This window comes from Astatotilapia calliptera, chromosome 7 (genome assembly GCF_900246225.1).
Source record: "Astatotilapia calliptera chromosome 7, fAstCal1.2, whole genome shotgun sequence".
NCBI classification, from domain to species: domain Eukaryota; kingdom Metazoa; phylum Chordata; class Actinopteri; order Cichliformes; family Cichlidae; genus Astatotilapia; species Astatotilapia calliptera.
The window spans coordinates 36501353-36515249 of NC_039308.1; the positions used below are offsets into that span (position 1 = coordinate 36501353).

General features: G+C 39.6%; 1 protein-coding gene across 1 annotated transcript; it reads left to right on the top strand.

The window, feature by feature from the left end:
* The first annotated feature begins 6926 nt into the window (after positions 1-6926).
* LOC113026102 (lysozyme C-like) lies at positions 6927-10090 on the top strand. The gene is made up of 4 exons (XM_026174540.1): positions 6927-7100; positions 7415-7573; positions 9741-9819; positions 9903-10090. Exons 1-4 carry the CDS (start codon positions 6974-6976, stop codon positions 9967-9969), a joined length of 432 nt encoding a protein of 143 aa, XP_026030325.1. The 5' UTR covers positions 6927-6973; the 3' UTR covers positions 9970-10090.
* Positions 10091-13897: the final 3807 nt, after the last annotated feature.

Consider the following 13897-nt stretch of genomic DNA (forward strand, 5'->3'; position numbering starts at 1 on the left):
TTTTCAGCTGCTCCTGGGCTTCTCTCTAGCTCTCTCCCTCTCTTTCTCTCTTACTGATAGATCCATTCTCGTCTCTCTCCATGTGCAGATGAATTGATCCAACTGCTGTCACTTGGCCTGTTGATTAATTGCACTCTTTACCCGTGTTTCAGGTTTGAGATGAGACATTGAGAGAGGGGAGCAAGCGAGGGTGTTTTGATGAAGAACAGCCTGAAAACACTAAGTGCAGCGAGAGAATTGAGAAAGTTGGTGCGATAAATGGAGTTCAGGAACTCCATTATGACTGTGATTACAGCTCTGTATGATAAAATGCATCAGAATAGAGCTAGCAGAGAGACAGGCAGCTGCTGTTCTTTCAGTAACACAGGGTCATTAGACACTCGAGAGAAAGAGCAACGCCACTCATGAAAAATACACAATAAAGAGAAATTGATGCAAGTGCAATTGTGATGACGAATTAGACATATTAAAGGTTCTCGTGTTTAGGTGCAGTACTTGCTCATAGTTAGTGTTCCTGCTGGCCCAGATCCTAAAAGTGAGACTGTATGTATGAGCCTGTCATGACTCATATGTCACATGTGTTGTACTTCAACTTGGGCCTCAGTGGCATGGGCCTTCACAAGCCACTGGCAGGTTATCGACTGCCAGGAGAAAAATGTCTTTCCCAACCATTTGGCTAGTGCTGGAGGTTTGCTGTGTCACCAGGTTAAATCAATTGCAAAGGGGTGCCAAACCACAAAAATCTTTGCAATTGCTCTGATTGCTAGCCGATTGGCATGGTTGTCCATAGTTTATATGATGTCTGCAAATACTTGTTAACTATTAGCTGGGCAGCAGTAAACCTTGAAAAATTGTGACAATGGAAACTAAAACTAATCACCTTCAAAGTCAAAGTTTTCTTACTGCTGCACCCAACCCATTTTAAAAAACATAACTATTATTTTGAAGGCAAACATTCTCTATATCCAGTTATTGTTGAACTTCAGACTCTCTGGATTGTGTAACCATGAACCCAGCCTTTTGTTTTATGTAACCCATTATTTGTTGCACATTTGGATCTTCATATCTGAACCTGGAGAGTCACAGAATTTTCAGCTGAGCTTTTTCAACAATAAGAAGGAGATTCAGCAGCAACTGTGAAAATTTTAGACCAGCACAGACATCATCATGAGGAGTGTGTTTGTTTTCTTGCTTTTAATGACTGTGGCAAGCGTTAAATCTTCGAGCGCTGTGACTGGGCCCATAAGCTGAAGGCAAGCAGGATGGACGGCTATTGTGGTGTCAGCCTGGCTGACTGTGAGTACCAGCCTTTTAATTTAAGAACAAGCAAGATGACATGACGCTTAATGTCTAAGTCACCAGTGACCCATATGGTAGAGTCCTTTCTACCAGTGGAATGGTATGGCTAATGTATGGTTCATATCTACCCATTTATATGGGTATTTGGCACAAGTAATTGGAGATTATAAGGCCAACCATGTAAGAGAGCTGGTTTAAAAGCAAAAATCTTTTTTGTTTTTGAAACTATGCTTGTTTAGGCGGGTAAATGCAACCATAGGTCTATCCCGGAGTGGTTCTCTGGCACCAGTAAGATCACAGTTCATGTCATCTGTGGTGCTGGTTGTCATGAAGTCAGCTTGAAAGAAAATACAACAGCAACTATTTCTAAGTTTCTGATAAGACCCTAAAGAGAAATGTCTCACTTTTGCAATCCAAGTTTGCTTATTTAGATTAAATGCTTCATCAATCCTTACATGCTTCTCACAGCTTTCTCCTCTCTTAACCATTAACTTTGATGCCAGCTCTTTCCTTTTTTTATTCTCAGTTGAATTTCTATTCTACTGCTTTTCACAGAGTTAACATCAGAGTTATAGATATATATCAGAGCTCAGGTAGAGGCAGGAGTCATACAGAGGAAGGTTGCTTCATTACACATTACTCCACTCTGTAAACTTGCAGTCTGTGTTACAGCTGACCTGTATGGCGTGCAGAATAATACACAGTAAAGGTCAAATCCAGAGCCATCCACATACTGAACTTTCATAGTAACTGTGTCACTGTCACGACCTGCGGGGTCGGCAAGGCACTGATCAGCAATCTCTCTCCCCCTCCCCTGTTTTGCCGGGGCGGAACTCATGGCGGGTTCACGCCCTCGGCCCACGCCCTCCCGGATCATGCACACCTGGGCCTCATCAGACCAGCTGGTATATCAGAAGGAGGAGATCAGCTGTTCAACGCTGGATTGTTGTGAAGACTCCTGTCAGTACACGTCGAGCCCTAGTTTCCCACACTTCCGCCTCAGAAAGTAACACTTGTCTCTCTGTTCTAGATTCCCCGGACTCGTCCCCGTGTTTCCCCGTGTGGAGCGTGTAAGAGGTGGCTGGTCACTAGCGGAGAGAGGTTGGCGTGAGCGTGTGTGTGATCCCTTTGTTTTCCCTGGAGCCCTGGAGCCCTGGAACCCGTCCTTGCACATCTTGTATATAGCACTGTCCTCGCACTGCCTGTAAATACACTTGGTGAAGATTTTTGTGAATAAACTGTCTCTGTTACAACACACTCCGGAGTCCTGCGAGTGGATCCTCAGAGCAACCCGTGACAGTCACGTACATAAATGCACAAATTGCTCTTTTTTTCCTGTATGCTATACATTGCTATGAGTGTGTGTGTGAGAGAGAGAGACCGAGTACGTGAGTTGGGGTGGCTGGTTCTTGCTTTTGGCATCTGTGTGATCTGAGATGGTGACCCTGACCCTTTATTTTGGAACAATGAATAGTTTTTGATAGGGCTGGGTATCGTCACTGATTTCTAGAATCGATTCGATTCCGATTCGCAAGGTCCTGAATCGATTTGATCCACTCTCCGTGTTCCACATGTTGCATTCGCAGATTCTCATTTTCACCGAACGATCGTCTCTTTCCGCCTGGTCTTGTGTCTCTGTGCTTCTGTAACATAAAGAACGAGCTGACATTTTTCTTACGAAACCAGCGATCAGCTCAACAGACCCTCAGTTTACCTGCATGCATCCTCCTCCTCATCTGTCAGCTGTTTAACACCTGCTGCTAATTCAAGAAACACGCCTACGTTACCTGGTGATAGTCACAGTTTAACTGGGCAGCCGGTGCTCGATATAAAGCAATGTCAGCGCAATTTTCTGCACAAGATAAGTAAATATAGTGTTTTCCCCGAGCGCAGAGCTGCTGGAGCTTGTTTCCTTACAGAGCACTTTATAGGCGAACCAGCTTCATCAGCGGCTGATGTCCAATCACCGGCACACAGCTTTCAAACCTCAGCTGAGTTTTAGCTCTCAGTGGTTAAACGCTGGACTTCATTCACTCAGGTTCTGTCTGTCGGGTCACGTTTACTTCGCTGTTTTATTCACAACTGAGCAAATCGGTTTGGCTGAGGTTAAAGTTACGTTTCATAACTGCATAGTTTCACAGACGTTTAATGGTTCACTGGCACATGTGTGAGACTGAACTATTCGCTTTTCTTTATCTGGTGTGTTTTGGATTTAACAGTGAATTTTGAGATTAAACTGACTTTTAAAATGTTTTTATACAAAGAGGAAAGAGAAGGCGCATTTCCACCGAGAGGAGCAGAGTTTGCAACAGCATGTTCATCATGAAGTCTGCAACCTGGACAGAAATATTATATCATCTGTTTTTTAATAGTTATTCAACTGTATTCTAAGCACCAGCTGTCTGTTAGAATGTGATTTTTTTTTTTCTCTCTGTTGGCAGAGGTATAAAAAATGCGCAGGAAAATCTGACGTGCATGGCGAACTTCACCGACGATATTTAGGGAGGAATAAACACACATCAAACATAAATGAACCATTTTTTTGCTTTTTCGGTCATGTTATGTTTACCCGTCAAAGGCTTATTACAAACTATGAAACACATCGTGCAGACTTCTGGATGTTAGAAGAAAACTAATACTGCTCATGAATGAGACTAAAGGCAGGAAGGTGTCCTTTAAAACTAAACATGTTAATAGGACCTCCCTATTTATATCATAGTTTATGATATAGCACGTGTATTTCAGTAATAGCCTGCTGATTTCAGTGTATTGGTGAACAGTCGCACAGCTCACGTAGGCGTTATCTGTGATACTCCTTAACTATAATTTATCCAAGTTAACTTCAGTTAACCATTCAGACGGTTCTTTTGCAATGAAAAACATAAACACCCATGCTGCCGGGAGGTTTCCTCAGTGCCAGCTGTTAATATTATAGCTGCTTATGCAGTAACCATGGTAACCACGGACTCTGAGCGGCTGGATCGACGGAGGTCAGACAACAATTTTACATGTATGATCTTAAAACAGGACACAGCCACTATACGTGCTGGCCTCATATCAAATGTGAAGGCAGACTGAGTCTATGTTTGACGTTTGTTCTTATCTAATCTTCCTTTTCAAACATTTAAACAGCAGCGAGTCTGCAGCTGAGGGAATACAAACTCAAATTGTCGGAACAGGTTTGCTCGTTTCTTGGATTCATTTGGTGATTTATTAAATGTATAACTGTTATTCTAATCTGCTGCTGAGTCTCTTACACTTTTCTTTATGCTGTATATTTTCATGTCTCTGGAATAGTTGGCAGTTAGATAGTCAGCTGGGAAACTCTGTGTTAACTCATGGAGCTGAGGATATCGTGGATATGCTGACCTCGCTCCGTGGTGTACAGAGCGAGGTCAGCATGATTAATATTCACAATAAAAATATTAGCCGAACATCATGAAGTCTGTATGTGTTTCATAGTGTCGAACAACCTTTGTACAGTTAAAGCCAGCAGTTACTACATGACGGAAACACCAACGTTATCTGTTTTATGCGTTTATACACAGGTCACGCTGATTACTGAACAAAAACCCAAAGATCAGATGTTAAACAGATTTATTTGCTCTCTCCTCCTTAAACATGTTTTTAATGTTATAATTCAGAATTGGCGACTGAAACACGTAGGACACATAAGAACATCAGGAAATAAAACACCGATAAATATAACCTCAGTAAAAGAAGTCAGCGGGGGTTACTACAGCTGTGTACCGAGGCCTGCGCTTTGTCGGTGGGATTGCTTGCGAGGCGAGCGGGTCTATCCCACGCTTTGCCGTGAGACTGGGCAGACATCTCCGAAATCATCGAAGCACTTTTGCAAAGAGGCTGTATCTTGACAAACCGACCAGACACATGAAGATTAAACCACTACATTCTCGGCTAAAAAAAATATTAAAACGGTATTTGGTGACACACAAACAGGGTTTTTCAAAGTTCAGTTCTGTTAGCTTCCACATGCCGGTTGTTGTGTGCTAGAAACAATGGCCACCAGGCCAAAGCAATGGTTTTGACTCGATCAGCGTTAACCCCGCCCCCTGAGTTTGATGGGTGAGGCTGACAGATAAAATTATTTCAAGATGAGAGCCAGGCGTCAGGACTGCCAAAATGAAATAAATAAATATATCATTAAATAATTAATTAAATGTGTCAATAATTAATTAAAATGTGAAATACATAAATAATTAATTAAATGTGTCAATAATTAATTAATTACATGTGTCATAACTATTTATTTAATTAATTAATTCCAATTTTAATAAATTATTGCCACATTTAATTAATTCAATTTCAATTTCAATTTCTTTATTTAGAATAGAATAGAATAGAATTCAACTTTATTGTCATTGCACATGCACAGGTACAGGGCAACGAAATGCAGTTTGCATCCATCCAGAAGTGCTTTAGTGATATAGATATATTACAATATATATTAGCAATAATATAGATATGTAAGTATATTACAGAAATGGGTCTATTTCTGTCTATTTGTCTATTTATTTGTCACATGTAGTTATAGCTAGTACAACATACAGTGAAATGTTTTTTTCTGGCTAAAAAATACTCCCCCCGACTGTGAGAAACATACTAGAAAAACTTTTACCTAAACTAAGAGAAAAAAAAAAAAACAGGAGTAAGAATCATATATAAAAATGTAAAAGTGTATAATATATATAAAAAAGTGTAACAGGTGTAACAGCCATGTGTTTGTGCTTATAAGTATATCCATAATCGTGCAAAGTATTGCACTGTAATGATTTGAAAAACTATAAAAAATATACATATTTACATAAGTACAAATGTATATAATATGATAAGATAAGATAAGGTTCAGGAAAGAAGAAAGTAAAGTGCGAATTATGTACTATGTGTGAGATTGTTCAGCCTATGTGCCCCTTCAAACATCTCTGCACGGCCCTGATCATCGACAAAATGTCCCCATCTTTCTCTGCAGCAGATGGAATCATTACAACTGTTTCTCCTTTTAAGGAAACACATTGAAATTAATAATGTTAAACTCAGTTAAAATCTCTACTTTCACTGTTTATTATTTCAAAGATTGAAGAGAGATTTTGATAATTTTCTATTTTTGTGGTCATTTTAAGGAGCTGATAGATGAATTTAAAATCACTGGTTGAATGTTTAAGGCTACTTTAGGCTTATTGAATCAAACATGATGTTTGTTTGAGGAAAATGTGGTCTCATGTGTTGCAAAAACAAACGGAAAATCGTTCCACAACTCTGGAATCTATCTCAACTTGACCAATATGCTTTGTTTGTCCAGCTGTATTTTTTAAGAATAAATCCACCATTGCTTGCTTTTCCACTTTCACCTAACCGTTCCCTTGTGGGTATTTGGGTGCTCTTATCTAGTTAGACCTTTTTTTAAATACACTTTTCAGAGCTTTGGGATCCTTCTCAGCTGGATCGATATGCTTTGTTTGTCAAGCTCTATTTTTTAACCATATACCCACCATTGCTTGCTTTTCTACTTTGATGCAACCCTTCCCTTATGCTGTCCTTTGGGGACCTCTTATCTGAGCCTGGAAATCAACACCATTTGCAACTAAGCATTTTTGGCTATAAAAAGGGAAGCAGCAGCAGTTGTGGACACATTCGGACAAGGAAAAATACCATCATGAGGAGTCTGTTGGTTTTGCTCTTCTTGGCTGTGGCCAACGCCAAAATCTTCGAGCGCTGTGAATGGGCCCGCACGCTCAAGGCTAATGGCATGGACGGCTACTATGGAATCAGCCTTGCCGACTGTGAGTACCAGCATGTCAGCTTAGGAAAATGCAAGATCATTCTTAACTTGTACATTGTTACCAATGCCATGTTAAGGGTAAGGTCATGGTTACCCATATGTGGAATTTTCACCTACTTGCTTTTTAATAATATTGGTGCGCAGAGAGTCCAACTTACCGATCTATCTTCCAATTTGTGTAACCTTAGTTTTTAAAATCTGTCAAGAATGTGATTCTGACCAAGCATTAATATATGAAAAACAGGTCAATTTTAGTTTACCTGACACTTAGCTTTCAAGTTGTCTATACCTCCAGCTCTTTTTTTCTGTCTGCAGGGGTTTGCCTCACCCGATGGGAGTCAAACTATAACACCATGGCCAAAAACACCAACAATGACGGATCCACCGACTTTGGCATCTTTCAAATTAACAGCTACTGGTGGTGCAATGACTACATCATCAACTCGCATAACGGATGCAACATGGACTGCAGTGGTCAGTCATGAGCCTCAATAGGTTTTTAGCTCAGGTCCTCTTGCTGTCTGAGTGATGGCAATCTTTAACCTTGTGAGGTGTTAGTCATCATAGGTCCTAACACTTACCTTATACTTTAAAGAAAAGCTAAATAAATTATTTTGGGGGGAATCAGAATAGTTTCTGATGGGTGTTTCCTGACTGCCAAGGATTAGGAGAACTTGGGAAATTTAATAAAACAAATATTACATTTTATGCTTGTCTGCATGAGTTAAAGTTGAAAGGGTTTAGGGTTGGGGACCCCATCAATGATGACTTAGACCTAGGGCTGGTCATCACTGATTTCTATAACTGATTAAATTCCAATTCGCAAGGTCCTGATTCGATTCAATCCCCAATTCGATTCAGTTTTGACTCAGTCAGAAATATTATAATTATGATCATTTATCAGTACATATCCATATTGTATATCTATGTATAAAAACAAAGCTGACACTTGTTAGACTTCATTAGAGGTGTAAGCATCACACCAGATGATATCTGAGCATAAAACACAGAAAAACATGAAGAAGATTTTCCTGGCCTGGCTTCTTATAGCAGATAAACCTTAAAAATATTCTGCAACTGATCAAAAACTAAAGAAAACCATGAATAAACATATGAACATTACCTGATGATGCTGAAATGAAGCAGAACAAAGTTACAGAGGTTTTATTAGAGACACAGCTAAGCATTTTGCAATTTGACATAGTTTGTAAAAGTTTAAATTTATTCTATATTGAACATCATACCGGTTTGTAATAAGCGACTCATGCAGAAAGTAGAGCTTTTTGATGGTAAATGGTTTCTGAGTACACTGAGAGAGAGAGATTTTTATCATGGTGGAAGCAAAACAGCCAAAGTAAGAGGGGATTAATGACAATGTTTTTCAAACATGAAGCGTAGTTTTGATCTTCTTTTGCTGTTGGTTCAGTGAATTTTGGTCAGAGAGTGACGAAACCTGAAGCTGCAGAATCTGTGAGATGTCAGCTTTCAGCACCCAATGGGGTGTCTGCGTACGTGCCATCGGGTGAACGATCCACACTTTGTGCTTACATCTTTGTGCGCAATCATTTTACCTGTTCTCATTGCCTGTTTTAGCCGTTTGGCAGCTGTTGAAACAGTTTGCTGAGCTTCAACCTAAGATTCTGACATTTCTGGAAAAATACATTTATATTTAAAAATCGATTCAGGATTTAATGAATCAATATTGCATTATTCGAACTAAAATAAACCCACCCCTACATAGACCTCAGTTTATAAGTTGCGTATCTGGTAGTTTTAAACATATTCTCCTTAAATGTGATGCTTTAAAGATCAGGAGGCAGTCAAGACCCAAACAGAACCAAAACTCCAATGGGATGCTCTGTGTATGCTGGCTACAGAAGTAGACACTTTTGTATACCCTCTATCCCTCCAAAAAAACGCTCTTACTTCTCAAATACTTACCTCTGTGCATGGGAAATTACTCTTAGTAAAAAGCAGCATGTTAAGTGCAACATTGGTACTGTCCATGATTGGTCCTTTCTGTCACTTGTATCTGCCTCTATCCTTATAGCAGCAGATACAGGTGGTTATAAACTGCTGCACAGGAGATAAAAAATGTTTACGTTAATACTCTATTGGTCTGCGAATACTGGTCTTAAGACCACTTTTGCTTTGTGTTAATTTTTATTTTAGATTTGAAGTTTACTACTGCTGTTGGAACAGCTGAGGGCTACAGGCTTTTGCCCTGATTTCTTCAACATTGCTTTTACAAGAACAATAACATCGCAATTAAATTAAAATGAGAAGAGTGTACACTTTTCAGAACAGTTTTGCATTCAAGCTAGTTCAACATTGGTTAATTCTTAAATTCTTGACACAGATTATTAGTTATTTAGGTTGAGAATGTAAATGAAACTGTACATGGACATTTCTAAGTTTGGGGTACTCTCGTTAATGGCAGACCAGTGCAGCATTCACAATACTGCAAGAAACTGCTTCAAACCACCTAAAATCCTGTCTCATTATGTCCTAAGTTGACTAAATTTTAATATTGTCATTTGACTCACTTTTTTCTCAGTTTCAGCAATGCCAGCTACAATTTTGATGTTTTACACTTTTGATTTTTACGTTGCTGTCCTTTTTTCCCCATTTTTGGTCACAGCGTTTTTGAGCGATAATGTCAATGCAGCAATCACCTGTGCCAAACGTGTCGTGCGGGATCCTCAAGGCATCAGTGCCTGGTAAGAACGAATCACATAACTGGCAAAAAGTTTCTGACTGACTGACCTCTTACTTGGTTAATCATACTTTTGTCTGGTTTCAGGTATGGCTGGCAATATAACTGTGAGGGTCGTGACCTCAGCTCCTATGTGAGTGGATGTGGTGTTTAGTCAGCCCACGGCAACAGGAGGGTCTCGTTCACATAATAAGATGTCCCCGTCTTCTTCTGTTTCAGTAATTTTTCAAATTAATAAACTGAATTAAAATCACAGCTTTCATTCTTTTCATCTACCTTTTTTAGGATTTAACCCTGAAAGTTATCATCAGTCATGACCCCAACCCTAAAGCATTCAATTGAAATATATAATAATCACGGCGGGATACGCCGGTGTGTTTTGCTGAACGGACCGAAGAGCAGACACTGAGAGAGAAGTTGCAGGTGAAACAAAAAGCGAGCCTTTATTCGGCTGGTGGCAGTTGATTAAGCATGAAAACTATGACACACTATCAAAACACTATGACAGACTATGGTGGGGATAACAGACAACCTGACGATGACATACAGAAAACAGAGGACTTAAATACACACAGGAGGTGATCAGGGGAAGTGGGAACACATGGGGAAACAGCTGACTGACATGAACCTAGCAACAGGACAGGGGAAGTGAAACTAAATACAACGAACAAAGAACACAAGATTCCTTCAAAATAAAACAGGAAACATGGAGAAAAATACAATCATCAATAAAATAAAACTAAAATACACACAACACTGGGCCGCAGACCCAGTACCATGACAATAATATTGTATTAGATTGTTCTTCCAAGTCCAAAAATCAGAGAAAAAGAAAATAACATAATTAGTATTATTATTATTATTATTACTGGAATAAATAAAAATGATTTAGATATTACAATTCTGCTTTCTCAAGTGGGTAGGATTATCACCAGTGATGACTCAATGATTTCTGTCCATGTTTTAGCTACAACTGGAGACCTGTTCATGACACTAACAAGTGAAGAGGTTTGATGGGTGTCTGTTACTTTCTTTGTTCTCTGACTTCCAGGCATGGGAGAGCTTGACAAATGTAATAATATTCTAATATTTAACCTCCTAGGACCTGGCGTCCACATATGTGGACATCACATTTTGGGTTATTTAGACCAAAATACTCAATTTTGCTCTACAAGGGCCTGATATCCTTTTACGAGGACATTATACTACTACAGTTCTATTGAAATTTTAAACGAATATCCTCACATGTGGCTCTTATTTTTCTTAAAAACAAAAATAAGGTAAAAAAAAGATCTGGTAATTCTTTGTTTTTACATTCATATGCCCCAATATGCCCAAATATCAAAGAGAAATTAAAAATGTATGCCGTGGAAGAGTTCGGGTCTTAGGAAGTTAAAGCACACAGTAGTGTTGGTGTCGATACCAATGACGACTAAGATCTCAAAGGGCTAAAGCTGTTATACTCTATGATTCTCTATTCAGAGCAACTTCTTATATACTGGTAGTTTTGACCCTTTTCTCCCTAACTGTGATGCTCTCAGCAGGTTTTGGAGACCCAAACAGAATGTAACCTATGTACAAGAGAATTTACTTTTAATTTATAATTGTATGTTTTAGTACAACATCTGCCACTTTTACCTGCAGTATGCTGCTTATATATGGATAAATATGGTGACATACTTGTGAGTGACAGCAGGATGGATAATTGCATTAATGATGCTGGGCACTGATTGGTGGGTAATTCCTGTGAATAGGGGTGTCAAAACTATGGTCTGACAGCCACAGCCTGATAGATGGTCTAACCTGGCAATCTAAAGGAGCTGGCAAGCTCATTTACACATGCAGCCAAGTCTAGACTTGGCTGTATGTGTAAATTGCAAAGAAGGATTTCAGGCTTCTAGACCTTGTTGATAGAACAATTGGAGATTATGTATCGGAATTTCAGGAGCAGGACCACGTGTCACGGGTTGCCAGGGCAAGCCGTGTGTGAATTATTTAGGACCCAAGAAGCGGCAGCTCTGGTGCAAGTGAGTTTATTAAACAAATGTAGATACAAACAGAAATGACGAGGGTGAACATGAAACTAAGAAAACCTAAACTGGGAAAAACTAACCAGAAACAGAGATGCAGGGAGGCGCAGGGAACTACATAGGATGACGGACAAAGATGCAGACAAACCAGCAACGAGGACAAGGGAACACACACTATAAATACACACACGAGCAATCAGGGGATGGGAAACAGGAGGGAAACACACCTGGGAGACATCACAGCTGACGAGGCAGGGGAAACGTAAACAGAACGCACTGACATCAGACACAGACCTTCAAAGTAAAACAGGAAACGCATGCACATAATGACACAGACTCAGAGACGCAGACTAAACACAGAGACCTTACTACACTAAAGGGGATACACAAGCAGGGATGACACCAAACAGAGGGAACACAACTAAACCCTGGGAAACCCAAAACAACAGTCATAATACATAAAACTATTAAAAGTAAAAGTACACAACCAAAAACACTAGGTCACAGACCTAGGACCATGACACCATGCCTCCAAACATGCTCCTTCCGGTTGTCATCTATATAGGTTCCCCCACTTCTGCAAGCTGTTCATTCTCTTTACGTGCCCCGCCCTCCCTCCCTCCTTGTTCTCAATTCTTTAACTTCTTCACTCCTATTTAGTACACGGGGATCTGCCAGGGAGCTGTTGCCAGTCCCCTTTGAGGCCTTCCCCAAACCACAGCTCAATTCATTCACCTTTACCTACTAAAACGCTGTCAAACCTAAAATGAGGACGAGGTGAAATTTTTCATCCTGAAAGTTTTGCCGATGACCTGGTTAAGACAGGATTGTGTCATTAACAGAGGTTGTTAAAATTTCACCCAAAAATAAAGCCTGAAGTGTAATCAGTATTAAAAGCATTTTTACTGATAGGTCTTAACTTATACTGATCCAATCCACTGGGGAATACAATAGGATTTATCTGGCCGATGAAGTAAAATTAATTTCATTTCTCTGCCATACAGAGTGTCTTAGCCGTCTAATCTTGGCTAGTTGAGCAGTGTTAACCCTGTGAACTCTGTGAAGCCATCACTGGTAATGACACCAATTCTATCTATCCATTCATTCATTCACTTCTGCTTATCCTTTTCAGGTTCGCGGGGGGTGCTGGAGCCTATACCAGCTGTCATAGGGTGAGAGGCGGGGTACACCCTGGACAGGTCGCCAGTCTGTCGTAGGGCTAACACACAGAGACAGACAACCATTCGCGCTCACATTCACTCCCGCATTCACACCTATGGGCAATTTGGATTAACCCTTTAAGACCTACCATAGAACCAAGTTCGCCAGAGCTTATATTATATTTTTACATGCTGTGGAGCCATTTTTGGGAGCATTTCAAGTTGCTATACATCAATACAACCATTATAGCCCAAACTTTAATAATATGTCTGCATTAGGTGCATAGTAATTACATAAATTGCAAAAAAGTGCAATAAACTACAAAAAAATTGAAAATCGTTTTTGTTTTTTTAACATATATTTCTAGTTAGAGAAATTTAAGAGGCTTATCCCTCAAAACTATAAATACAAAAAAGTTACACAAACTAGTTTCCCACCACAGGAAATTTATTTTGAGTGTCTTCATAGTTTTATTTTTGAAATACACCAATTTTTATATACTGCAGGAAAAACGAAAATAAATATTATAGTGCAAATTTGCAAAATAACAGCATGTGCATCAAAATAAACTATTTCCAGCAGTGCAATATGAGTCTTAAGCATCCCAGAAACGACACAGAAAGTCATAAAGTCAAACCTAACTTTTTAAAACACATAACAAGTAAAACACAAGCTCATAAGGCCACGATCGTAAAAAACTACATTTCCGCAAAATGACGTCACTTCCGGTTTCGGGCAGGTCATGCGGTCATGTGATAGTTCGCGCTGATGGACAGGAAGTGTTACAAACAGCTGATGGATCAGCAAAGCGTGTTTCTGGAATATCATGTTTTTGTTGCTGCAAGTGATTTTTATGCAGTTTTTGCAAAGCTATATGTGGAAGGAAACTGT